This window comes from Chlorocebus sabaeus, chromosome 18 (genome assembly GCF_047675955.1).
Source record: "Chlorocebus sabaeus isolate Y175 chromosome 18, mChlSab1.0.hap1, whole genome shotgun sequence".
Lineage (NCBI taxonomy): Eukaryota > Metazoa > Chordata > Mammalia > Primates > Cercopithecidae > Chlorocebus > Chlorocebus sabaeus.
The window spans coordinates 51,121,373-51,147,070 of NC_132921.1; the positions used below are offsets into that span (position 1 = coordinate 51,121,373).

The 25,698-nt window shown below is 35.1% G+C and overlaps 1 protein-coding gene across 2 annotated transcripts in view; it reads left to right on the forward strand.

Moving 5' to 3' along the window:
• Positions 1-25,698, forward strand: part of TRAPPC8 (trafficking protein particle complex subunit 8) — a 112,492-nt gene that overhangs the window by 68,366 nt on the left and 18,428 nt on the right. For both annotated transcript variants that reach the window (XM_007974361.3, XM_007974360.3), the window contains exons 15-25: positions 2,302-2,496; positions 2,934-3,064; positions 5,982-6,056; positions 6,477-6,603; positions 8,663-8,817; positions 15,790-16,232; positions 18,764-18,911; positions 20,308-20,404; positions 21,585-21,653; positions 21,744-21,802; positions 24,512-24,685. In XM_007974361.3, the coding sequence (XP_007972552.3) occupies positions 2,302-2,496; positions 2,934-3,064; positions 5,982-6,056; positions 6,477-6,603; positions 8,663-8,817; positions 15,790-16,232; positions 18,764-18,911; positions 20,308-20,404; positions 21,585-21,653; positions 21,744-21,802; positions 24,512-24,685 (1,673 nt within the window). The remainder of the gene's footprint in view (positions 1-2,301; positions 2,497-2,933; positions 3,065-5,981; positions 6,057-6,476; positions 6,604-8,662; positions 8,818-15,789; positions 16,233-18,763; positions 18,912-20,307; positions 20,405-21,584; positions 21,654-21,743; positions 21,803-24,511; positions 24,686-25,698) is intronic.

Consider the following 25,698-nt stretch of genomic DNA (forward strand, 5'->3'; position numbering starts at 1 on the left):
GTTTTATTTAGCCTAATTACCTAATGACAATTTAAAAAAAACTTTTTTTCCTTTCTCCATTTAAAAAACGATGTATAGTTGAATATTTGAACATTAATAGCTCAGCCAGGCGCGGTTGGCTCATTCCTGTAATCCCAGCACTTTGGGAGGCTGAGGCCAGCAGATCATGAGGTCAGGAGATCGAGACCATCCTGGCTAACATGGTGAAACCCTGTCTCTACTAAAAATACAAAAAAATTAACTGGGTGTGGTGGCACACACTTGTAGTCCCAGCTGCTCAAGAGGCTGAGGTAGGAGAACGGCGTGAACCTGGGAGGCGGAGGTTGCAGTGAGCCGAGATCACGACACTGCACTCCAACCTGGGCGACAGAGTGAAACTTTGTCTCAAAAAAAAAAAAAAAAAAAAGAGAGAGAGAAAATGAATAGCTCTTTATTACTTCTTTTGTCCTGCCACCTGAAGATAACTACTATTTTGGTGTTTTTCTTCCCAGCTTTAAAAACTAAAAACAATGAAAACAAAACAGTTGTAATTACAACAGCTTTTCTCACATAAATAGTGCTTTTGTTATTATATAATCTTCATAAACTTTTAATGTTAGTAAGATACTCTATTCAGTGCTTATAAAGTACTTTAACATCCACTTGATACATATAGACTGTTTCCATCTTTTGCTTATATAAAATTATATTTTGGTCAAGCGTGGTGGTTCACACCTGTAATTCCAGCACTTTGGGAGGCCAAGGTGGGCAGATCATGAGGTCAAGAGATTGAGACCATCCTGGCCAACACGGTGAAACCCTGTCTTTACTAAAAATACAAAAAACTAGCTGGGCGTGGTGGCATGCACCTGTAGTCCCAGCTACTCGGGAGGCTGAATCAGGAGAAACGCTTGAACCCAGGAGGCGGAGGTTGCAGTGAGCCGAGATCGCACCACTGCACTCCAGCAAGACTCTGTCTCCAAAAAAAAAAAAAAGTATTGTGATGGACATCTTTGTAGATAAAATTTGTTTTTTAAATGTCTTATTATGAAAATTTTCAAATGTACATGGAAGCGGAGAATACCAATGTTCTGTTGTTCTTGTAAGACTATTTTAAAAATGCAGCATTATTTCTTTAGGATTGAGCCCTAGGATGGCAATAATGGAACAAAAGTATAAATATATTAAGCTTTTCATTATTTTATGTTAAATAACTCAGAAACAGAAAGTCAAATACTACATGCTGTCATTGATAAGTGGGTTTGGAGCTAAATAATGTGTACACATAGACATTGAGACTTGGGGGGGTAGGGAGTGAAGGATGAGAAGTTACTTATGGGTACAATGTACACTATTTGGTTGATAGCTACACTAAAAGCCCAGGGAAATATATCTGCCACCAGGGAAATATATCTGTATAACAAAACATCACTTGTACCCCCTAAATCTATACAAATGTATTATATAAATACATATATTTTAAAGCTCTCGATGGCTGTTAAACTTTGTAATTTTAAACACTCTTATATTTGAATTTAATCAGTATGTTTCTCCTTGAGATATGGTTTAGTATTTTTTTAAAAAAATTGTCATATTCGTAGTAGCATTGTTTGTAATAGCAAAAGAGTGAAAGAACTAGAATTCCTAATAGAGAATTAATTGATATATTTTTGTATATTCACATAATGGATTTATGCTGCAGTACATGAGAATTCATGCTAATTCTACATTTCCTACAACATGACGCTGAGTGAGGAGTCAATTACAGTATAAGTTTCAAACATACAAACTAATTTTATGCATTGTTTTTGTGTATACTTATGTGGTAAAATCCTGGATGAAAACGATACACTTTAACTTTGGAATACCTCTGCGAAGAAGTAATGCCAGTGGGGGCGAAGGAGAGTAATAAAATTGAGGGGAGGAGTGCAGAGAGGACATTGACTCTATCTGTGATGTTTGTTTTATAAAAAATATTTGGGATTATAGGCAAAAGTTGACATTTGTTAAATTTTAGTATACAAATATTTGTTATATTAGTCTCCATGCCTTTTCTGTATATTTGAAATGTTTTATATAAAAATTGCTTGTGGACACAAGGGAAAATACATTCTTTCACAGTCAGGGGGAAAAGAACATCAGTATTATGAGCAAAATCCAGGTAAGCTAGGGTTAATGAGAGTATATTTTTCAGTCAGAATTAGAAATAGGCAAGAGTGAATGTGTGTATGTATATATTTATTTCTGTACCTTATATTTATTTAAAGTACATTTTATTTGTGGGCAAGTCTTCATAAACGTGTTGTTACAAATTTTTTTTAGGTGAAAAACAAGCAGCTACTCATGTAAGTCTTGATCAAGAATATGATTCTGAATCCTCTCAGCAGTGGCGAGAACTTGAGGAACAAGTTGTTTCTGTGGTTAACAAAGGAGTAATTCCATCCAATTTTCATCCCACACAATACTGTTTGAACAGTTACTCAGATAATTCAAGATTTCCACTTGCAGTTGTAGAAGGTGATATACTTGAATTTTTATTATTATTATTTTTTGTTTATTTGTTTTACTTACAGCCTGATCAAGATAATTTATTGTTTGGCAAACATAATTGGTGCTGGGGATGCAAAAAAAATTAGGAACTCATAATTTACTGAGCTGCATTTATAAAACCAGACAGTGGGGACTCTTCTACAACAATTTGCAATGTGAGGTTGGAATATAGAAGAGGGAATGGCATCCTTTAGTACAGAGAAATTGGGGAAATCTTTTCAAGGAGGTAATGTAGTATTGCAACTGAATCCTTAATACGTGGACATTTATAAGGTGATAAAGGACAGTCTTGGCAGAAATGCAGAGCTATGAAAGCAAGATGCATTTAGAAAATCGAAGCTGAGCATGAGGTGTGATGTTTATTAAAGTTATTAATTGAGGCTTTTTTTTTTTTTTTTAAATAGAACCAATTACAGTGGAAGTGGCTTTTAGAAACCCTTTGAAAGTTCCACTTTTGTTGACTGATTTGTCATTACTTTGGAAGTTTCATCCTAAAGATTTCAGTGAAAAGGATAATGAAGAAGTTAAACAACTAGTAAGTTATTAAAAGGTATTTGTAATTATGTTTCAGTTACAGCCTAACAGATGCTGTAGTAACATTTCAGTTTATTCTGTTCAGTGAGCTATACTTCTTTTTGGTTTATTTTTCCTTAGTTATAAAAATTGTGATACGTACTTATTTTTGAAAAGTGAAAATACAGAAAAACATAAGGAATAGAAATGAAACCATCTGTCTTCATAATATTTAGAAATAGCCACTTTAACATTTTGTTGTGTATCTTTCCAGTTTTTTTTTTTTTTTTTTGAGACAGAGTCTTGCACTGTTGCCCAGGCTGGAGTGCAGTGGTGTGATCTCGGCTCACTGCAACCTCTGCCTCCCAGGTTCAAGCGATTCTCCTGCCACAGCCTCCTGAGTAACTGGGATTATAGGCTTACCTACCACGCCCAGCTAATTTTTGTATTTTTAGTAGAGATGAGGTTTCACCATGTTGTCCACACTGGTCTCCAATTCCAGACCTCATGATCCTCCCGCCTCAGCCTCCCAAAGTGCTGGGATTACAGGCATGAGCCACCGTGCCAGGCTTCCAGTTATTTTCATTTGTATGTTTTTCCCACATATTTGGGATTCCTTCATGCTATGTATGTTGCTTTTTACATTCTGTGTTTTATAGGCATATTCTGATATCAAAGTGACTTAATGTTTTATTTTTGCATAATATTACATCATATGGGTGATTCATAAACTATTTTACTATCTTTGGTAGTTTTTTTTGGCAAGTTTCCATTTGTTGACTATCATAGTAATTCTGTGGTGCACAGTTTTGTGCGTGGCTTTTTACCTTTAGATTATTTCTGTGGGGAAGATTCCAGGGCATGAAGTGAAGATTTTAGGGAAAAGTATTTTAGTGCCCTGCTGGTTTCACAAAAGTTCATACCAATGAGCTTCTTACTAAGCAGCATATGGGTTTGGGTGTCTCATCTTTATGACAGTAAGCAGTATTACTTAAAAACTTTGTTGATTTGATATTTTTAAAATGCCATCTTAACTTTTATTTTCCATTTCATTGATTGCTGGTGAAGTTGAACTCTTGTATTTGTTTTTCCTCTTTTGTGAATTGTCTATTCAGAATTTCATTTGTATTTTTTCTTTTCATTTCCATGTCTAATAAGTCTTTTATATATCTAAGATATTTAATTTTGAAGCAGAAATGATCTGGCCAAATAGTTTATTAATATCCAACTGACTATAAATGAAATAACTTGGACAAATATATATATACACACACACACACACACATATATATATTTAACTACTAATTTATTAGTTTATTCACCAGTATCTGTTATATAACTTGCTTTTTTTTAATACTACCTTGCTAAATGCTTTAATAATGTGGCAAAAAATAAAGGGGGCGAGATTTTGGAACTGGGAAATACCCCAGCATTTTAGTGCTCAAGTGTTTTGATTTTTTGAAGATTGCATTATTTTATTTTAAGTCTTGCTCTAGCCTAGGCAACATAGTGAGACCCCCATCTCTACAAAAAATTTAAAAATTAGCCAGATGTGGTGATACACATCTATAGTCCCAGCTACCCAGGAGGCTGAGGTGGGAGGATTGCTTGAGTCTGGGAACTTGAGGCTGCAGTGAGCCGAGGTCATGCCATTGTACTCTAGCCTGGGAGACAGAGCAAGATCTTGTCTCAAAAAAACCCACAAAAAACAAAATAACAAACAATAAAATTAAATAAATAAATAAATAAGTCTTGCTGGTTAAATTTGTTGAAGATATTTTGTATTATTTATATTCATTGTTAATAATTTGATTGAGATTTCCCAGACTGTATTCTGACTTGAATTTTAGCAACTTCTGCAATTTTTCTAATGTTTTGGATGCCTGGAATACTCATTAGAAGAGTATGAACAATTACACTTGGAAACGTTTTTAAAAAGATTTGTTAGCTTTTTAAGTATATTAGTCTATTCAATATGGGAGATTTTAAAGGAGGTTTAAAGTTAAGTGAATATTTTCATTTTGTATGATGAAGTATTTCTTAAAGTAATATTTTTCTATAAATTTCAAACTCTTTGGATTTTTTCGTGACTAAGAAATGAAGAAATTAACTAAGATGGTGATGGACTAAAATGCGAAACTGGAATGTAGGGAGTTTTTTGTTTATTGTGCTAAATAATGTCATAGTAAAAGTATAATAGTGTTTATGAGGATCAGGTTTATTTCCAGTATGAGCCAGTTAGCTCTGCTTTGCTACATGACCAGAGAAATGTCATTGCTTTAGGGGAAACAGGCTTTTTTTCCCTCTCTTCCACTGCTCTTTTTGTCCACCTGTCTGCCTTTATCGTGCTTAGCCCACCATTACCTTTTCTATGTAATTGACCAATTTCAAAAAAGAGGCTGGTCAGAGCAAAAGAAGAAATTTGCTGTTATTGTAAGATTAAATTAAATGACCGTTTTGGCCATTGTTGACTATGAGCAACTAGGTATTTTCTCTCAGGGTTTTATTATCTTGGTGGCGGCATCTTTGATATGCTCCCCCGTTTTGAAACAGAGTCTCGCTCTGTCACCCAGGCTGGAGTGCAGTGGCACCGTCTTGGCTCACTGCAACCTCTGCCTCCCAGGTTCAAGTGATTCTCCTGCCTCAGCCTCCTGAGTAGGTTGGATTACAGATCTGTGGATGGCGGCATCTTTGAATCGATTGCTTATCCTTCTCAGTTGAGTTGGACTGAACAAAATGAAAAAAATATATATTGAGTGCCTGGGTCTACTCTAGGGGTGGAAATAAAAACGTTTTGTGTAGAGCTCAGCATGTGGTAAAAAACCTAGTAAATGCAGACTTCAATTAGTGTTATTGTTTCAAAGTATTGATATATAGGAGTGTTAATAATCTGATATTTTGCTCATTAGAATGTATAATTTATGAAATTTATTTTTTAGGTTACAAGTGAACCTGAAATGATTGGAACTGAAGTTATTTCAGAGTTCTTAATTAATGGCGAAGAATCAAAAGTGGTAATTATTTTATTTCTCTGCTTTATGCATTTCTGAAAGTAAGATGAAAACAAATTTTTAAATCTTTATTCAGTTTATTTTATATTCTAGTTTTCTTGAGAACTAAAATTTGAAAGATAAGGAAATATGAATTGCTCAGGAGGAAATTGGTGATTTGCAGTGGTCTTCGATTTGTTAGTTTCCTGAGAAGCCCGTTGCTTTCTCCTTGATGTCCTTTTTATGAAAAGTTATTATTGAGGGTTTAGGCCTGTAATTGTTAAATTTAGAGATTTTCTTTTGAAGAGGATGCTTTTCATAAATTAATTGGCATTTTAAAAGTTTAGGTCATGAGTTTATGTTTTTGCAACATTATAGAATTAGGTATTGTGCTATTTAAGATATTATGAAAGCGTAATAAGAGTGACTTAAATATCTCCACAGGCAAGACTAAAGCTCTTTCCCCATCACATAGGGGAGCTGCATATTCTGGGAGTTGTTTATAATCTTGGCACTATTCAGGGCTCTATGACAGTAGATGGCATTGGTGCTCTTCCCGGATGTCACACAGGTAAAAGCTATAGCATCGGTAAACAATTAGAAAACTTTCTTAAATCATTCTATAGAATAAAATGAACAAAAACCTGGTATTTTCTAAATAGGTTTAATGTATCGTTAAATAAAGGCATTTAGCCAGATCTAAGAATGACAAATTTAGATTATTTTAACTTCTAATATCATCTCTAGTGTCAAAAATAAACAACTTGATTCCCTTCTGATATGTTTTCTTTTGTTAATTTTTAGACTGTATGCATTTTTTTCTGTTATTGATCCAAATTTAGCAAATTCTAACCAAATAAATTCTAACCATTGATCGTCTGCTGCAAATATAAAACCCATCTTAATATGTTCTATTTTTTGAATATTTCCTTTTTATAAAACATGGAACAAATTAAAGACCTATATTTTCACATTATTGGATATTAAATACCTTAAGTTCTATCTTCTGTCTTGAAAAAAGAGTAGGGCTTTAGTGTTAATCTGATATTCTTTGTGCACTATACAGTATGTTCTACACATTTTTGAAGGGTAAAACTACACAGTATGTGCATTTAACATAGTTTTCTTTGTTTTTTAAACTCAGGGGACCCTTCACAATTTAACATTACCATGTCATTACTGTATGTAGTTAAATTTGAATTTAAGTTGGAAAGGTGCTAGGAGACGGAGTTTACCATGAAACTTCCTACTTCTGGCTCTTCATTTTAATAGATATGTCTTATTTTATAACAAATAGTCCTTGACAAACATGAATTTAGCATTTACAAAAGCTGATTATTAACATTGAGAAAGTGGGAACACGGAAAATTCGTTGGTTCTTTAGACTTTCAATTAAATATACTTGCCTGGATATCTAGGATAATTTAGTACATCATTTAAGAAAAATAAGTGAAATGAATCCATAGAAACTAAAAACATTTTACTAAAGAAAAAATTTGCACTAAAATTGAGTAAGGTAGTCTGCATTTTAGTACTGTATTTGTATTTTTTGGTTGACAAATACCAGACAAGGTTTATTTATAATTTATGTAATTTATAATTTAAATTATTTATAATTTAAAAATGCTAATTTATTGCATTTTTAAAGCAAGATAACTGGATATTAAGAGCTTTTTGATTCTCCTTTTCACACTTGTACATAACTAGGATCTTAATCTAGTACACAAATTTATGGTTGTCAGTAAAATGGTAGTTGTTTTATTTAAGGCACCAAATATATGCATTAAAATACTTTATATGTTAATGTATAATATTAATGGGAAGAGACTCTGAATTAACTGTTAAAATCCTATCTTCTAAGCAGAGTTTTCATGATTTAGTGTAGCTCATTATTATGTAAAATGCTAATAAGGATTTCGGTCACATGAAGTGTAGGAATCAATACATTTTATATCTGATTTGAGATTATTACAGTGACTTTCAGCACATTAAAGGCTTTAAGTAGTCCTGCAAGAAAGATAGTTATTATACTCTAACTTTTTTCACACATATATGCGCTACATGGAAGCTTTTGGGAAAAATTTCACATGAATGTTAAATAAGTTTAATTTTGAGAAAACTATGCTATATTTAATTTTCTTTGTGCAGTTTCTTGAGAAGATTCAGTTATTTATATTCCAGAAATAATACAAATTAGTGTCTATATTTGAATATGAGTGAAAGTAAAAAGTTGACCTTTTCATTGCTTTCCACTTCTTTTCTTTGTGAATAGATATCCATTCTCATGGCCTAAATTAAATTATTGGGCCTAAGATAGTTATTCTCTCAGGTTTTGTTAGTTAATAGGCACATGGTTAAATACAGATTTCAGAGGACTTCCTGTTGAATAATGTGTAGTCTTTTTTGCAAAGTAAATCTAAAAACCAAGTGAGAAATTAAGTAGCATACCTTAGTTGGTGTTAAACATGAGATGAAAATCCACTAAATTCCTTGATTAATCATGTTAATCAAAATTGTCTAGAATTTTTCTAGAAATAATCTGAAACTTAAAGTATTCACATATTCAAGTTAAATTGATGTCAGTTAACATACCAAATTATTTTAGGGCATTGAATTTTTTTTTATTTCAGGAAAATATTCCTTGAGTATGTCAGTCCGAGGGAAGCAGGATTTAGAAATTCAAGGTCCTCGACTTAACAACACAAAAGAAGAGAAAACATCTGTTAAATATGGCCCTGATCGACGTTTAGATCCCATAATCACAGAAGAAATGCCACTGTTAGAGGTATTTCACTTTTTAAAAATTTCGCGGACTTAATGTATCTATATGAGCAAATATTCTGAGTAAATTAATTTTAGGCTCTGAGGTTTTTGATACTACATTGAACTATACTTTTAAATTAGTATTAAACTAGTGTTAAATATATTTAATTCACAATGTAAGACAATCATGCAAATTGCCATTAAGTCATAGCCGGGGTATAAGATATAACCCTCAAAATATTAATGGAAATTGGGAAAAATACTTCTTAAAAAAAACTCTGGCTATTTTAAAAATCAGTGACTCTTTTTCATAAGTTATGAAAAATAATTTGTGAATGAATGCTTATAAAAAAACTTAAGCAACATAGAAGTGTCTGAATAAAAAGCAGTGTTTCTTCACCTTCTTCTTATCTTCACCTTCTTCTTATCCCATCCTGTGCTACTTTTATACTATACAAATTAAAAGTTGCAAAAGATAGAAACTGTTGCTAGGTAGTATAGCCAGAGAAAGAGAAATATATTAGTTGAAGGATCTTGTTCTATAATACTAAAGTATTACCATATTTTATATTTTATAGAACATATATATTATACAATATAAAATATATATTTTTATATTTTATAGAACATATACTTTATTATTATATTATAATTATATTATATTATATTAAAGTATTATAATATGTTCTGTAATACTTTCGTATTATAATACTAAACAAGAAGTGGCAGAAGCTCCAGGGAATTTAAGAGCAAATGTTTTTAAGCCTCTAGAAAGCATTGCTTTTGATATAACCCTAGTCCAGCAACTTTCAGTCTTTGTGTCACTTCAAATTTCAAGTTTCTAGAGGAAAGATGTGGTCCACTTTGGATCAGGCTTTTACCTGAGGAGCAGGGCAAAGGTGTTAGGGTCATGTAATGTAAGGGTGGACACTAAAAAGAGGCCCTTCGTCTCACATCCTAAAGAGTTATTCTATCTAGTAGGGAATTTACAAGGATAGCAACCTACCTCCAAAAGTGCCAGTGATACCAAATTGCTGTTTATCTTTTCAGACCTTGCATTGTCCACTTATATATAGTTGTAATAATTATAGGTGGAATCATACTATACATGTTTATCCTGTACTTGCCTTTTGTCTTTAACAGCATAACTCAGTCTTCTTTTTAACCATTAAATATGGTATTCTTTTATTTGGATATACTGTAATATATTTTCATATTTTCATGCTCTTAATGGGTTTACTTCTAGTTTTTCATCAGTACAGACAATTTTGCAGTAAATATCATTATGTATATATTTTGTCCATGTTCTAGATTTGACTTGACTTTACAAATGGAATTACTGGGTGGAGAGATTATTACATTTTAAATTTTGCAATATATACTACAAAATAACCTTCAGCAAAGCTATAGTAAATTGCACTTTTCTTCAGAGTGAGAGTGCTTGTTGCCTAACATCTGTGCCATTCTGGATAATACCAGTTTTTGTTTTTTAATGTTTGCATATCAGATTGAAAAATGACGTTTTTATTTACATTTCTCTGATAACTGATAGGGTTGATCAGTGTTTTTTGTCTGTATGACTTTTTCCCCTCCATGTGTTCATATGATTGCCTGCTTGTACTCTTTTTTTTTTTTTTTTTGGAGACCGAGTCTGGCTCTGTCACCCAGGCTGGAGTGCAGTGGCAGGATCTCGACTCACTGAAATCTCTATCTCCCAGGTTCAAGCAGTTCTCCTGCCTCAGCCTCCTGAGTAGCTGGGACTAAAGGTGCCAGCATGCATCGGCTAATTTTTTGTATTTTTGGTAGAGATGGGATTTCATCGTGTTAGCCAGGGTGGTCTTGATCTCCTGACCTCGTGATCCACCCATCTCGGCCTCCCAAAGTGCTGGGAACTCTTTTAATTGGATGTTATTTCTTCTTAGTGGATGATTTTTATGATAGTAATCCTATACATGTAGTGGTGATATAGGTAACATACTCAAGAAAATGGTGATGGGTGGTGTGTGCTGAGAGGTGAGTATTGCTGAACTACCTGTATTCTGTCCACATTTAACCCTTGCTTAATTATGATGCATGTAAATAATTTTATAGGGCAATAAAAAAAAACTTATGGACTGACCCAAGTGCCAGTTTCTGGTTGTCAAGAGATAAGGCTCGAACTTTGTTTTTTAGTTCCAGTACCATTAATAGAATGTGGACAACTCATTGTGCCATCTTTCTATTATATTCTGAAAGTATCCATACCAGGTTCTCTTTTGGATGCAGCCTACTCTGTTTGATAATATTTCCTTATTTCTTTCTGTGTCAGTACTATACTGTTGCTTTATCATTTTTTTTAAAATCTGGCAAGCCAAGTCCCTTTTATAATCTTTAATTTTTTTTCATTTTTCTTATACTTGTGCCATTTTTGTCCAAGCTTTTCAAGTTTCCACAATAATTTTGATTAGAATTGCATTGGTAAAGCCTAGGAGTTAAAAAACTGATGATGAATTGAAATGAGTTAAGATCCAAATGTTATTTTAGGGCTCTTCACCATTATTGTTTAAAAATCATGAACCAGGCCGGGCGTGGTGGCCCATGCCTGTAATCTCAGCACTTTGGGAGGCTGAGGTGGGTGGATCTCGAGGTCGGGAGATCAAGACCATCCTGGCTAACACGGTGAAACTCCGTCTCTACTAAAAATACAAAAAAATAATTAGCCAGGCGTGGTGGCGGGAGCCTGTAGTCCCAGCTACTCAGGAGGCCGAGGCAGGAGAATGGCGTGAATCCGGGAGGCAGAACTTGCAGTGAACCGAGATCGCGCCACTGCACTCCAGCCTGGGCAACAGAGCAAGAGTCTGTCTCAAAAAAAAAAAAAAAAAGTCATTAAGTAATGAACGTTTTGTTTGGAATTATATATGTAAAAATTTGTTAGAGCTTACTTTCAGATAGGAAGATTCTGATCTGTGTAGTCAAAATAAATCAGTGTAAGACACCAAAATATACTGTTTTTAAGGATTCTGCTAGTTGCTAGCTTATGATTTTTTTCTCTCCTCCCCAACCCCCCCCCCCCCCCTTTTTTTGGAGACAGAATTGCTCTGTCAACCAGGCTGAAGTGCAGTGGCATGATCTCTGATCACTGCAGCCTTGGCTTCCTGGGCTCAAGTGATCTTGCTGAATAGCTGGGACTACAGGTGGAGGCCACCACACCTGGCTAATTTTTTTTTGTTTTTTGTAGGGACGGGTTTCACTATGTTGCTCAGGCTGGTCTCAAACTCCTAAGCTCAAGCGATCCACCCACCTCTGCTTCCCAAAGTGCTGCAGTTATAAGCATGAGCAACCATGCCCAGCACCTACGATTTTCAATAAGCCATATCATTTAAGTATCCTTCAGTTATTAAGATTGTTAAATGTACAGATGGTTTTTAATTGCAGTGCTTCTCAAATAACATATTCCTATGAATAGAGGTTTACTTTTACATTGCTTAAGCCTCATCCCTAATTATCTGGCTTTCATTTTCTAAATGAAAGTTGTTTCAGTTAGAAAGGAAGGAAACTTAAACCAGATGATATCTTGGATTTTTAACTCTGTTAAACTTAACAGTCTTTATATTTACATTCATCTGGTTTTTGATATTGCTAGGTCTGTATTTAACTTTGCTTCTCGCATATCACAATTTTAGAAAAATTTTGTTATAGAGGCAGTTCTTGAAGAGGGTATTTTAGAGCAGAGGGCCTCTTATTCTACATAATAACAAAAATGGTGTTTGGTTGATGAAACGAAGCTTGTAAAGTGAAGAACAAAAATATTGGTAGATCCATACCCTAAACATTTTACCTTAATTTAAAACATACTGATGTACATTTATTCACCATTTCTGGGGGGATGGATTTAGAGCAGAGACCTTTTCTATGCGTGTTGGTATGGGTTTCCTGATAGGAGTTTCATCTTGTTTCATGCATTAAACTACATCCATAAGTTGCACCTTAAGTTTCCAGTTTTGGTTTCTTCAGAGTCAGAATCTGGACAATTTGTCAAGTAATCTAAATACTGTGTATGTCTAGATTTTTATCTACAGATAAAAGCTATACTTTCAGCTACAGATGAATGCAGTTTACACAATACTTAATTTATGTAAACAAGTTTGGGAATAGATAGTGACTCTTGAAAGGAGAATATGATGGGCACTATAGAAAGCCTAAAGCCACTGATGTTCAGTTCCATAAACATCACTCAGTATTTTCTAGTAAGAGAATAGAGAAGTTGGTTACTTCAACAAGGTAGTATGATTATGATGGAAGTCAGCTAATAGGCCATTTATTATATTTGGACAATGGAAGACATCAAAACTGGTGAAAAAATTTGTAGAATATTCCTGTGCCTAATATGTCAGAAATATTTTATGGAATTTGAGATGTTTGTGAATAGTAGAAGTAGTTACCCATCTATACTGTCTGATGAAATAATCTGTAACAATATATATTTATCAAACGGGTGAGAATGAAAGTTACTGTAGCTCATTGAGAGAAGATAAAAATAAGAGTCATTTGCATACTACTATGTGTATAGCATACTGAACTCAAACAATGAGCTATGTGGATTAGAAATCTTTCCCCCTAAATCTTTTTTTTTTTTTTTAAATACAGTTGTTTCTGTTAGGAATAATTTTAACATGTAGAGAAGCAAAGAGCAAACTCCTGTAATTTCTCACTGCATAAGCACTGTTTTTTATATATATATGTATCATTCAGCTAGACCATTTGATTTATGTCTAGTCATTTTCTGTTACAGATAAAGCCACAATGAACAATCCTAAGCATGTCATTTTGTACTCACATATATATATCTTTAGGATAAATTAGAAGTGAGATAGTGAGTTCTTGGTCTTGTTTTCCATTTATATTTGAAGTTATCACAAATATCAACTATTTAAAAGGACTTTCAGCAACTGAGCATTTGAAGTAAAGACTAAATGTTCTTGTTCTTTTTTTTTTTTTTTTTTGAGATGGAGTCTTGCTCTGTCACCCAGGCTGGAGTGCAGTGGCACAATCTTGGCTCACTGCAACCTCTGCCTCCCAGGTTCAAGCAATTCTCTTGCCTCAGCCTCCTGAGTAGCTGGAATTATAGGCATGCACCACCATGCTCGGCTAATTTTTGTATTTTTAGTAGAGACGGGGCTTCACCATATTGGTCAGGCTAGTCTCAAAACTCCTGACCTTGTGATCTGCCCACCTCCCAAAGTGCTGGGATTACAGGTATGAGCCCCTGCGCCTGGCCTTGTTCTTCTTAAAGAGTCAAAATAGTATATTTAGTAAACCTGTGTTCTGAAGGAACATGTGATCCTATACATAGTTGGTACCACTGGTCTTTTATGTGTTCTGTCACTATTACCATTTTACCAATGCTGCAACCTTGTTGATGGTATCTAGGTGTCTGTATGTATTTTAGTGTGTTTTTACACACTAAATACTCTATTTCACTTTTTATTAATGCAGCTGCGTTGGATGTAATAACTCAAAAGTAATAATTCCTCCATAAGTTTTAGCTTGACTATAAGCTTATTTGACACTGACTAATCAGTACAGAGTCAGTGTCTTCAGTATAATGCTATGTCTAGCTTATTTTCTTATCCTATTAAATCTGTATGTGAAATTTCTACATTAATCCCTTGTTTTCTCATTTATTTTTAAAGCTTCCACTGTCCCCAAATTTCATCTGATTTTTTTTTCTTTTTAAGAATATGGCCATAATGAAGTCCCACTCACATTTAGATTCAAAACATATTTTCACTGGAATTTCATGAAGTGACTGCCAGCTATAACTTTATTAGAATGTTTCACTCATGTTGTTACCTTTATCTTCCTGCTTGCTTAGATGTTAGTGTAGTTGTGACATTTAAAGATTTTTTTTTTTTTTTTTTTTTTTGAGATGGGGTCTTACTCTGTCACCCAGGCTGGAGGGCAGTGGCACGATCTTGGCTCACTGCAACGTCCACTTCCGGGGCTCAAGCAGTCCTCCCACCACAGCATCTCCAGTAGCTGGAACCACAGGCGTGCGGCTCATTTTTTGTAGTTTTGGTAGAAACAGGGTTTCACTATGTTGCCCAGACTGGTTTTGAACTCCTGAGCTCAAGGGTTCCACTGACTCTGGCCTCCCAAAGTGTTGGGGTTACAGGCATGAGCCATGGTGCCCAGCCAGTATACTTAAAAGATCTTTTAAATACAGATAACTTACTGTATGATTTCATTAGCCCAAATTTTTGTCTCTTTAAGCACAAGTCCACAATCCCTCATCTGAAATCTTGAGGCCACATGTGTGTTGGAAATCAATTTAAAAAAATTTTTTTAGATGTGTGTGTGAAGTTATGTAAACCCCATTGCTTTGTGGCAGCACCTAGTAATCAAACACATTAATATTTCTTGAATGAACTATATTAATATCACACTGAATGGGAAAGACTATAAAAAGCCTCTATTAGGTCAGGTTTTGCCCCTACATGAGTTACTAAAAGCCTGAGGTTGGAGTTTTTTGGATTTTAAAATTATGGATATGGAATCATAGATCTGCCCATTCTTTCACTTTAAAACCCATGGTAAATCTGGCATATCTTTTCATCTTAATGATATAGACATAAGTAGTTGAGCTGCTTCTTTAGTTGACAGTTACAAGGGTTATAAAACTGATACTTACTTCATAAAGCCGTGTTAAATTACTTTCAACTTTTCTGGTCCATAATCTACCAAGTTGTGAAAGTGTTGACATGTTAGCCCTCTTGTGTACTGATAATATACCTTTAATTCCTAAGTCTAGAATCACTACTGAGTGGCAGAGTAACATTCTTCTGTCTCATCATATTTTCTAAAATGGAGTCATTAACTGCTACATATTCAGGGAGATACCAAAGAATTAATGAAATAACTTGTAAACCTTTAGTTTAAAAAAAAAAAAAAAAGCGTCATTAGAGGTTCAAAATTTTTAACAGACAAATAATAATATTTTTTCCCTCCAATACAGGTGTTCTTTATACATTTTCCTACAGGGCTCCTCTGTGGAGAAATCCGAAAAGCATATGTAGAATTTGTCAATGTCAGCAAATGTCCACTTACTGGATTGAAGGTTGTTTCTAAACGTCCGGAGTTCTTTACTTTCGGTGGTAATACTGCTGTTCTAACACCACTAAGTCCCTCAGCTTCTGAGAATTGTAGTGCTTACAAGACTGTTGTGACAGATGCTACCTCTGTGTGTACAGCACTCATATCATCAGCTTCTTCTGTAGACTTTGGCATTGGCACAGGAAGTCAACCAGAGGTGATTCCTGTTCCCCTTCCTGACACTGTTCTTCTACCTGGAGCCTCAGTGCAGCTGCCAATGTGGTTACGTGGGCCTGATGAAGAAGGTGTCCATGAAATTAACTTTTTGTTTTATTATGAAAGTGTCAAAAGGCAGCCAAAAATACGGTTAGTATTATAAAACTTGTAAAATTTAACATCTTTGTTTAATGTATATGTGCATATTCAGATAAACATTTTGATATTTACTAACATTAAGAAATTACTCCCTTCCAGATTATGCCAGATATTTATATATGAAATTGTCTCAAATAGAACTATAAGTTCTAGGTACCCAAAAATGGAAAAATAAAATTTAACTGCACACATTTTTTGAGTTGCTTCTCTCTATCAACTTCTCAATTGTTTGATACGATTAAGTACTATGGACAGAGCTATCACATAGTAATGAAATTAACAGGTACCATGTATTAAAATAGGGCATCATTTGTGTATGAAGACAACCTGCCTAGTCGTCTCAGGCATACTTTTTTAAGAAAATTGTTGCCGGGCGCAGTGGCTCAAGCCTGTAATCCCAGCACTTTGGGAGGCCGAGATGGGTGGATCATGAGGTCAGGAGATCAAGACCATCCTGGCTAACACGGTGAAACCCCATCTCTACTAAAAAATACAAAAAACTAGTCGGGCAAGGTGGCGGGCGCCTGTAGTCCCAGCTACTCAGGAGGCTGAGGCAGGAGAATGGCGTAAACCCGGGAGGCGGAGCTTGCAGTGAGCTGAGATCCGGCCACTGCACTCCAGCCTGGGCGACAGAGCGAGACTCTGTCTCAAAAAAAAAAAAAAAAAGAAAAAAAGAAAAGGCCGGGCGCGGTGGCTCAAGCCTGTAATCCCAGCACTTTGGGAGGCCGAGACGGGCGGATCACGAGGTCAGGAGATCGAGACCATCCTGGCTAACACGGTGAAACCCCGTCTCTACTAAAAATACAAAAAACTAGCCGGGCGAGGTGGCGGACGCCTGTAGTCCCAGCTTCTCGGGAGGCTGAGGCAGGAGAATGGCGTAAACCCGGGAGGCGGAGCTTGCAGTGAGCTGAGATCCGGCCACTGCACTCCAGCCCGGGCTACAGAGCAAGACTCCGTCTCAAAAAAAAAAAAAAAAAAAAAAAAAAAGTTTTGTTTTACCTTTTCCCTGGTGTTGCCCCTTGCCGCGCAGGATTGTATGAAAAACAGTACATATTTACAGAAGAGATGATTATGATGGTGTTACAATAGATGGTCACTGAGGAAATCAAAGCTAGCTGGCTCATCCAGGATCTATGACCTACATTTTGTTCAACAGAGTATTTTCTTTTGATACCTCCGTTGTCATTTTTACAAAATTAACTAAGAATAACTTGGGAGGCTGGGGCAGGAGATTCACTTGAGCCCAGGAAGTCAAGGCTACAGAGAGCCATGTTTATACAGTTGTCCTCCAGCTTGGGCGACAGAGCAAGGCTCTGTCTCAAAAAAAAAAAAAAAAAAAAAAAAAAAGATTTTATCGTTTGAATATCAAGGGAGGAATATGCAAGAGAGTAGTAGGTATTATTCCAGGGAGCGGCTGTATATATTTAATTTGTAAAGATTTACAGGTTAGAGAACATAAACTGAATGTAGTTAGTTCAGCCACAGTGTAAAATTTTTGTAAAAGAAGAGGAAGAAACCTTTGAAATGTAAAGCTTATATGGTGAGGAGTTTTGAATACCAGGTTAAAATTCGAATTTTATTTGGTAGTCATTCAGTAGCTTCAGAATCACTATTAGAAGCAAGGCTGGGCACAGTGGCTCACACCTATAATCCCAGCACTTTGGGAGGCTGAGGTGGGCAGATCACTTAAGGTCAGGAGTTCGAGACCAGCCTGACCAATATGGCGAAACCCCATCTCTACTCAAAATACAAAAATTATCAGGTGTGGTGGTACATGCTTATAATCCCAGCTACTCAGGAGGCTGAGGCAGGAGAATCGCTTGAACTGGGAGGCAGAGGTCGCAGTGAGCTGAGATAACCCTACTGTACTCCCACCTGGGTGACAAAGTAAGACTCCATCCCCCCCAAAAAAAGCACAATCAGAACATTACCATATGAAGATTATTTTTATGTGTTATACAGATGAATTTGATAAGCAGGGCAAAAACTGTTTTTTGTTTTTTTTTTTTTTGAGACGGAGTCTTGCTCTGTTGCCCAGGCTGGAGTGCAGTGGCATGATCTAGGCTCACTGCAAACTCCACTTCCCGGGTTCATGCCATTCTCCTGCCTCAGCTTCCCGAGTAGCTGGGACTACAGGTGCCTGCCACCATGCCCAGCTAATTTTTTTGTAGTTTTAGTAGAGACGGGGTTTCACTGTTTTAGTCAGGATGGTCTCGATCTCCTGACCCCGTGATCTGCCCACCTCAGCCTCCCAAAGTGCTGGGATTACAGGCGTGAGCCACCATTCCTGGCCAAGCAAGGCAAAAACTTAGACAGGGAGACTAATAGTTTCCTTCCAAATAGGATAGAAAGAATTGAACTGAAATTAGGCTATGTAATTTTAATGTATTCTATGGATTTTTAGAGTATAACTCGTCCTGAGAGTGATCTGTTTTTAAAATCTTTATTTGGAATTAGATAATTATAACATAGAGACTCTTAGATTAAATGTGTGTTTTTTTGTTTGTTTTGTTTTGTTTCAGGCACAGAATATTAAGACACACTGCGATTATTTGTACCAGTCGGTCTTTAAATGTACGGGCCACTGTCTGCAGAAGTAATTCTCTTGAAAATGAAGAAGGCAGAGGAGGCAATATGCTAGTCTTTGTGGATGTGGAAAATACCAATACTGTAAGTTGGTTTAAAACTGAATTTTGTTTTTAATTATATTTGAAGTGTTTCTCTTGTTTTTAGTAGTGGGTCCCCCCCCCCCCCCCCGCCCCTTTACAAGACAGCATAAGCTAGGGATTTTAGGAATGTTCATATAGAATAGTATGAATTCATCTTAATTCTTCATTAGATTTGTAATTTTATCCCTTAGCCTCTCTTCAAATAAAAAGATCTGATATTAATGTGGTACACACCGATATGCTATATAGTTACATATGCTAGTAATTCATTCTGAAGGATCTCATAAAATGCTTTCTAGGTCTCACCACTGAGATCCATTGGTGTTATTAAATTGTGAGGTTCTGTTAATATATCACATTCAGATTGGTAATCTTCACTTGCACATTTCTAACAGTACCATTTCCTTTATATAGTAAATTTCTGAAATATTGCCATTCCTGTTTAGGCACTCTATAAAAATGAATATATATATATATTTTTCTTTTGAGACAGGTTCTCACTGTCACCCAGGTTGCTCACTGCAACCTCCGCCTCCTGGGTTCAAGTGATTCTCGTGCCTCAGCCTTCCCAAGTAGCTGGGATTATAGGCATGTGCCACCATGCCTGGCTCATTGTTTTGTATTTTTAGTAGAGACAGGGTTTCACCATGTTGGCCAGGCTGTAAAAATGAATTTTCTTGAAGATGAGAGCGTGATCTCTCATGTTTGAAATAGGACCTTAGCATTAGATTGATTCAGCAGTTCAGGTACTTATTTGAAATGTTAATTCTGTAATGTTCTTTATTTCTAACTTCATAAATTTGTAAGGTGTCAGCTTTCTAGGATATTTAGGGTTAATGTGCTGTACTTTGGTGATCTCCCCCCGAAAATCAGTATTTTTATAGTAAGAATGAGAATATTTTAATAATTTCAGATTAGCTTTTATTCAGGAGAATTTAAAAAATACATGCTACTTAAATAATTTCATGTGTGCTGACCATATATTAGTTATGTGAGTTTTTTGTTGCTTGTTTTTTGCCTAATGAGATATCTCAGAAAGAGTAGAGAAATAAAAAGAAAATGCCATAATTTTGATTAAAAATGGACAATTTTTGATCTTTTAAATACTACCAATAGCTTATTGTGATAGACTTTAATAACTCAATGGCTTTCAGTATTTTAAAATGTACCAATGAGTATGTATTATAGTCGAAAATACTTCTTGGAAAAAATGTTGATGTTTCTGAAAATGTTTAGAAAGGGATTTAAATAAGTTTTTTGAAATGTATGTTGTAATTGCATCTTATGTTAGTTGAGATTGACTTTGGTAGCAGTGTCTGAAATTTGTTCTCATCGGAACATTCTGATTTAGTGCTTCTAAATCCTGAATGACTCTCCTATCTTTTTTTTTTTGACAGAGTGAAGCAGGTGTTAAGGAATTCCATATAGTGCAAGTATCAAGTAGTAGCAAACACTGGAAGTTACAGAAATCTGTAAATCTTTCTGAAAACAAAGGTTTGTACATTTTTCCTGCTACATAATAAATTTTGAAATTTCATTACTTGGTTTTCCAGAATAGTACCAGAATGTCTTAAGATTATTAGGATTAACTTTTTAAAGCATTAAATTGTGATTTCATTAGTTTACCTAACTATAAATCAAATTACCTATCTTGATCCAGTCTTTCCCATTTTTTTAATTCCCTTCCACATCTCTTATACTTGTATTTTCTTCTTTTTGTTTTTTATTGTAAAATCAGTGCTTGGGTACATGATTACTGTCAAAAATTCAACCAGGGTTGGGCGTGGTGGCTCATGCCTATAATTCCTGCTCTTTGGGAGACCGAGGCGGGCGGATCACTTGTGGTCAGCAGTTTGAAACCAGCCTGGCAAACATGGTGAAACCCTGTCTCTACTAAAACTACAAAAATCAGCTGGGTGTGGTGGCAGGCGCCTGTAATCCCAGCTACTCGGGAGGCTAAGGCAGGAAAATTGCTTGAACCTGGGAGGCAGAGGGTGCAGTGAGCTGAGATCATGCCACTGCACTGCAGCCTGGGCAACAGAGTAAGACTCTGTCTCAAAAAAAAAATACAAACAACCGGTACAAAAATATATAGACTAGAATATGGAATTTTCTTTTTGTTTCCTTTACCACTGGTGGGTTTATCTGTGAATAGCCTTACCCATGTACTGACTGGCTGTTCTGTGAATTGTCATGTTTATGTAACATTCAAACAAAAGAATGTGTACCAGAAATGTACTTGAAGTACCATTTTAGAAGTGCCTGCAATTGTGGGAAAACATATTGTAGAGTGTGTTCATATAGTAATATTGGTATAAATCATGCATATGAAACATACTGAAAGGAAATTAAGAAATGATAGAGTGGCAGGATTATGGGCTTTCCAGTCCCCGTGTTCTGATCTTTCAAATTTTCTGTTTATCTGAAATGTTGCATATATGAATACATTATATTATATATATATGCACACACATGGATATGTATTTTGAGAAAATTGAAATTTATCCTTTTTAAGACGTCACTTCATTGACATAAAAACAGAGATGTTCTTCATTAAACATTATTTATAATTACGAATTATTTTCCATTTGACCACGGAAGTCTAAATAATGAATTGGGTTTTATCATGTGATGAACTGAGAAACATCTTTGAGATTTCCCTTTTTCTTCCTAGATGCCAAACTTGCCAGTAGGGAGAAGGGAAAGTTTTGCTTTAAGGCAATCAGATGTGAGAAAAAAGAAGGTAAATTCACTTTACTTTTACACTTTACTAAATGGTCATTTTATATTTTATGCCAATGATATGATTAGTTTGTTTTCCCCTGTTTTTTAGCGGCCACACAGTCCTCTGAAAAATATACCTTTGCAGATATCATCTTTGGAAATGAACAGGTATGCAAGTATGCATAGTAGTGTTTGATGTTAAGTCATAGTTATGGCATGGCTGCCTGTTTTGGCAAGACTTATCACAGTAGTTCCCAAATTCTTTTTTTTTTTTTTTTTTTGGAGACAAGGTCTTGCTCTGTCGCCCAGGAGTACAGTGGCACGATCACAGCTCACTGAAGCCTCGACCTCCCTGGATCAAGTGATCCTCCCACCTCAGCCTCCCGAGTAGCTGAGACTACAGGCATCAGCCATCTCACCTGGCTAGTTTTTAAAAATTTTTTATAGAGACCGGGGTCTCACTATGTTGCTCAGGCTTGTCTCCAGCTCCTGAGCTCAAGCGATCTGCCTGCCTCAACCTCCCAAAGTGCTAGGATTACAGGTGTGAGTCACTGCACCCAGCCTCCCCAGACTCTTTGGAGGATAAACATCTCAACTTTATTGAGTTTTGCAACCTGCCTTCAATCCCCAAAACAGACCAAAAATGTTTATGGACTATACCATTTTAAGTAGTTATTTAAAATTAACTTTCTTTTGAGAATATCATATGAAATAAGTATAGTTCTTGGGATTTTTTTTAAGAAAGCAAGATTATATGAGGGAGCTTTTCTATTAGGGAAATTGGTTACAATGGAACATATAGATGATAACCCTCTAAATTTTGGCGTATCATATCATATATTCTGAGACCCAGATAATAAGGTAGATACATAAGGCTCTATTGTGATTATAAAGCTGTTACTAAGTCAGTGATATTCCATCCTAATTATGTATAACAGTTACGTAGAGGGCCAGGTGTGGTGACTCATGCCTGTAATTTCAGCACTTTGGGAGGCTCAGGCAGGAGAATTGCTTGAGGCCAGGAGTTCAAGACCAGACTGGGTATCAGAGACCAAGGCAAGACCCTGTTTCTTAAAAAAAAAAAAGAAAAAGAAAAAGAGCCTCCTAGAACAGTGGTATTCAAAGTTTTAAAACGTGTACATATAAGTTATCAGAAATCTTGTTAATATGCACATTCTGATTCCATTGGACTTGGGTAGAACTTGAGGTTCTAAATTGTTATAAGCCACTAGGTGAGGTTGACGTTGTTAGCCTGCAGACCATAATTGGACCTAGATTTTGTAAAAATACAGGCTTTGCCTCCCTACCTCTGAAGTTCTGGTTGATTATATCTTGGGTGGACTTTGGGAGTATGCATTTTAAGCTATCCCTGAAGATAATTTGAAGTAGTGGCCTGCTTTGAAAAATGTTGAATCTAGGGTGTAAAAGTTCATATAATTGTGTGCTCTTAGTGGGATGATTTCTTCTTTGTGTTCGTCTCCTTGATAATTCTAAACATCCTTATATTTTTGTACTTCTTTTATCATTTGCTTTCATCTGACTCATCATCACTATCTTTTTACCATTTGAGGAAACAGCTATTTAGAAATATCTCCAAGTTTCAAAAGCTCAGTAATTTCAAAACATGTATTACTTTCAGAGATACTGTGTTTCCTGAATGGTTGAATTAATTTTCAGGACTTTAGTTTTGTTTTTTTTTTAATTTCTTTAAAAACTTCTAAAATTCCAGAAACATCAGCAGGACTCTTGTATTGTAATTTTTATTGTATTTGTTGTTAAATAATTTAGTGTAAGAGCACTGGCAAAGGCAGAAACAAACACATTTTTCATTTTGATGAATCTGGTTGAATAAATAGAACTTGCCAAGCACTACAGATTAGTGAGAAAACTATGGGGACAGTGTTTTATAAGTTCACTTGTAAGGAGAAAAACATACATAATTATTAATATTTAATACTTATTTAATAACTTGAAGTTTAACATCTACATAATATATACAGAGCCTGTAGTACAGGAAACCATAAATATAAAGATGTTATTATGTGGCACAATATTCATTAATTAAAGGAAATCCTGTAATTGAGTCCATTTAAAATTCTTATCTCATGCTTTCATTGCTCAAGCATAAAAGTCAAGTTAATGCCAATAATTCTATTCACATTCTGCTTCATTGGGTATTGCTTAGGATTTAAATGAGAAATATTTCTGTCATTTTAAAATATGGATTTTCAACATTTCATTTTCTTGGTGATACCCATTCATTCTCCCTAGATAGTTTGAAGGTCAAAGCTAATGTTATGGGAGTGTAGCTTAATTATTGTGGGGTGATGGCTTTAAGATTCAGGGTAACTTGCAGCTGGGCGCAGTGTCTCACTCCTGCAATCCCAGCATTTGGGAGGCCGAGGCAGGGGAATGCTTGAGCTCAGTAGTTCATGACCACCCTGAGTAAAATGGCAAAACTGGCAAAACATTGTCTTTACAAAAATTAGGCAGCTGTGGTGGTGCGCATCTGTAACCTAGTTACTCGGGAGGCTGAGGTGGGAACATTGCTTGGGCCCGGGAGGTGGAGGTTGCAGTGAGCTGAGATCGCACCACTGCACTCCAGCCTGGATGACAGAGTAAGACCCTGTATTTAAAAAAAAAAAAAAAAAAAAAAATTTAGGGTAATTTGTACCAAATCTTTTGAATGTTCAAGTGGCCTCCCTGTATTCAACTACATTGACAAGAATTATTGAATAAGTATTTGGGGTATATATAAGCTATAGAAATATAAATTTTGACAGGATATATCTAATTAAAGCTATGAGTTATACAAAATAAAATTTGACAGAACATAATTAAAAGCATTTATGAAGACAAGTGGTTTTCTTTTAACAGATAATAAGTTCAGCAAGCCCGTGTGCAGACTTCTTTTATCGAAGTTTATCTTCTGAATTGAAAAAACCACAAGCTCACTTGCCTGTGCATACAGAAAAACAGTCAACAGAGGATGCTGTGAGATTGATTCAAAAATGCAGTGAGGTGGATTTGAATATTGTCATATTATGGAAGGTATGTGCTACTAAATTATTTCAGCAAGCCTCACTTGTAGATACTTGAGTCTTAAGCTGAAGAAAAAACGTATATTACTGTTTATATTTTTTATGCATATCTTTTCTAGTTTCAATATTGAAACTAACAGTTACATGAGTTTTTTTTTTTTTTGGCCTCAAAAAGTATTCTTTCAAATTAGATAACATTCTTCTGTGTTACTGTTATTTCTGTGTGTTACCGAGAATATTGTAGACATGATAAGCTTTGAAAGCAGATGGTATTAAACTGTTCGGGGCATTTCCAAACATTCTACAGGGGGAAAAATAGCACCAAGAACCTCTGGAAATCCATTACATTGGCTCCAAAAACCATTAATTTTTTGTTATTCATATTTCATATAATCCATTTACCTTCCCTTTTATTAAGTTGTTAATTTTTTTGCTGTAGTATTTTTAAAATGACATATTTCATCTGTAAATGCTTCTGTATGTACTTTTAACAGATGAAGACTTTTTTGTTTAATATAACTGCACAGTATTATCTTTCCCAACCAAATTAATAATTCTTAAATAATTATCTAATTGGTCTGTGTTCAGTTTTTTCCAGATTATTTAAATATACTATTTTACCCTGTTAAAAAAAATCAGATTCAAATAAACTTCACACAAGGCAGACCCGAATGAGATTATTTAGACATTAGTATTCCCTAAGGTTAACTAAACTATACTGCAGAGGAGTCTTATTTCTTACATTACACCCTTTTGTATCATATGCATGTACTACCTATTTTTAAAAATGATTCTGCAGTGAAATTAAGGATCTTGTCCAAGAATAATCACTGGAACTTTGTGACAAGGTTTTGATTTTGTGGTGTTTGATATAAGAGCCAGCATAAAGACATGTTCATAGTAGGTGATCAATACATGCATTTTAAATTGACTCAGAAGTTTTTATAAAGTGTTTTTTTTTTTTTTAACTAAACCATGTTTTTAAATAAACTTTTTTTTGAAACCAAGCTGACTTTGCATGTT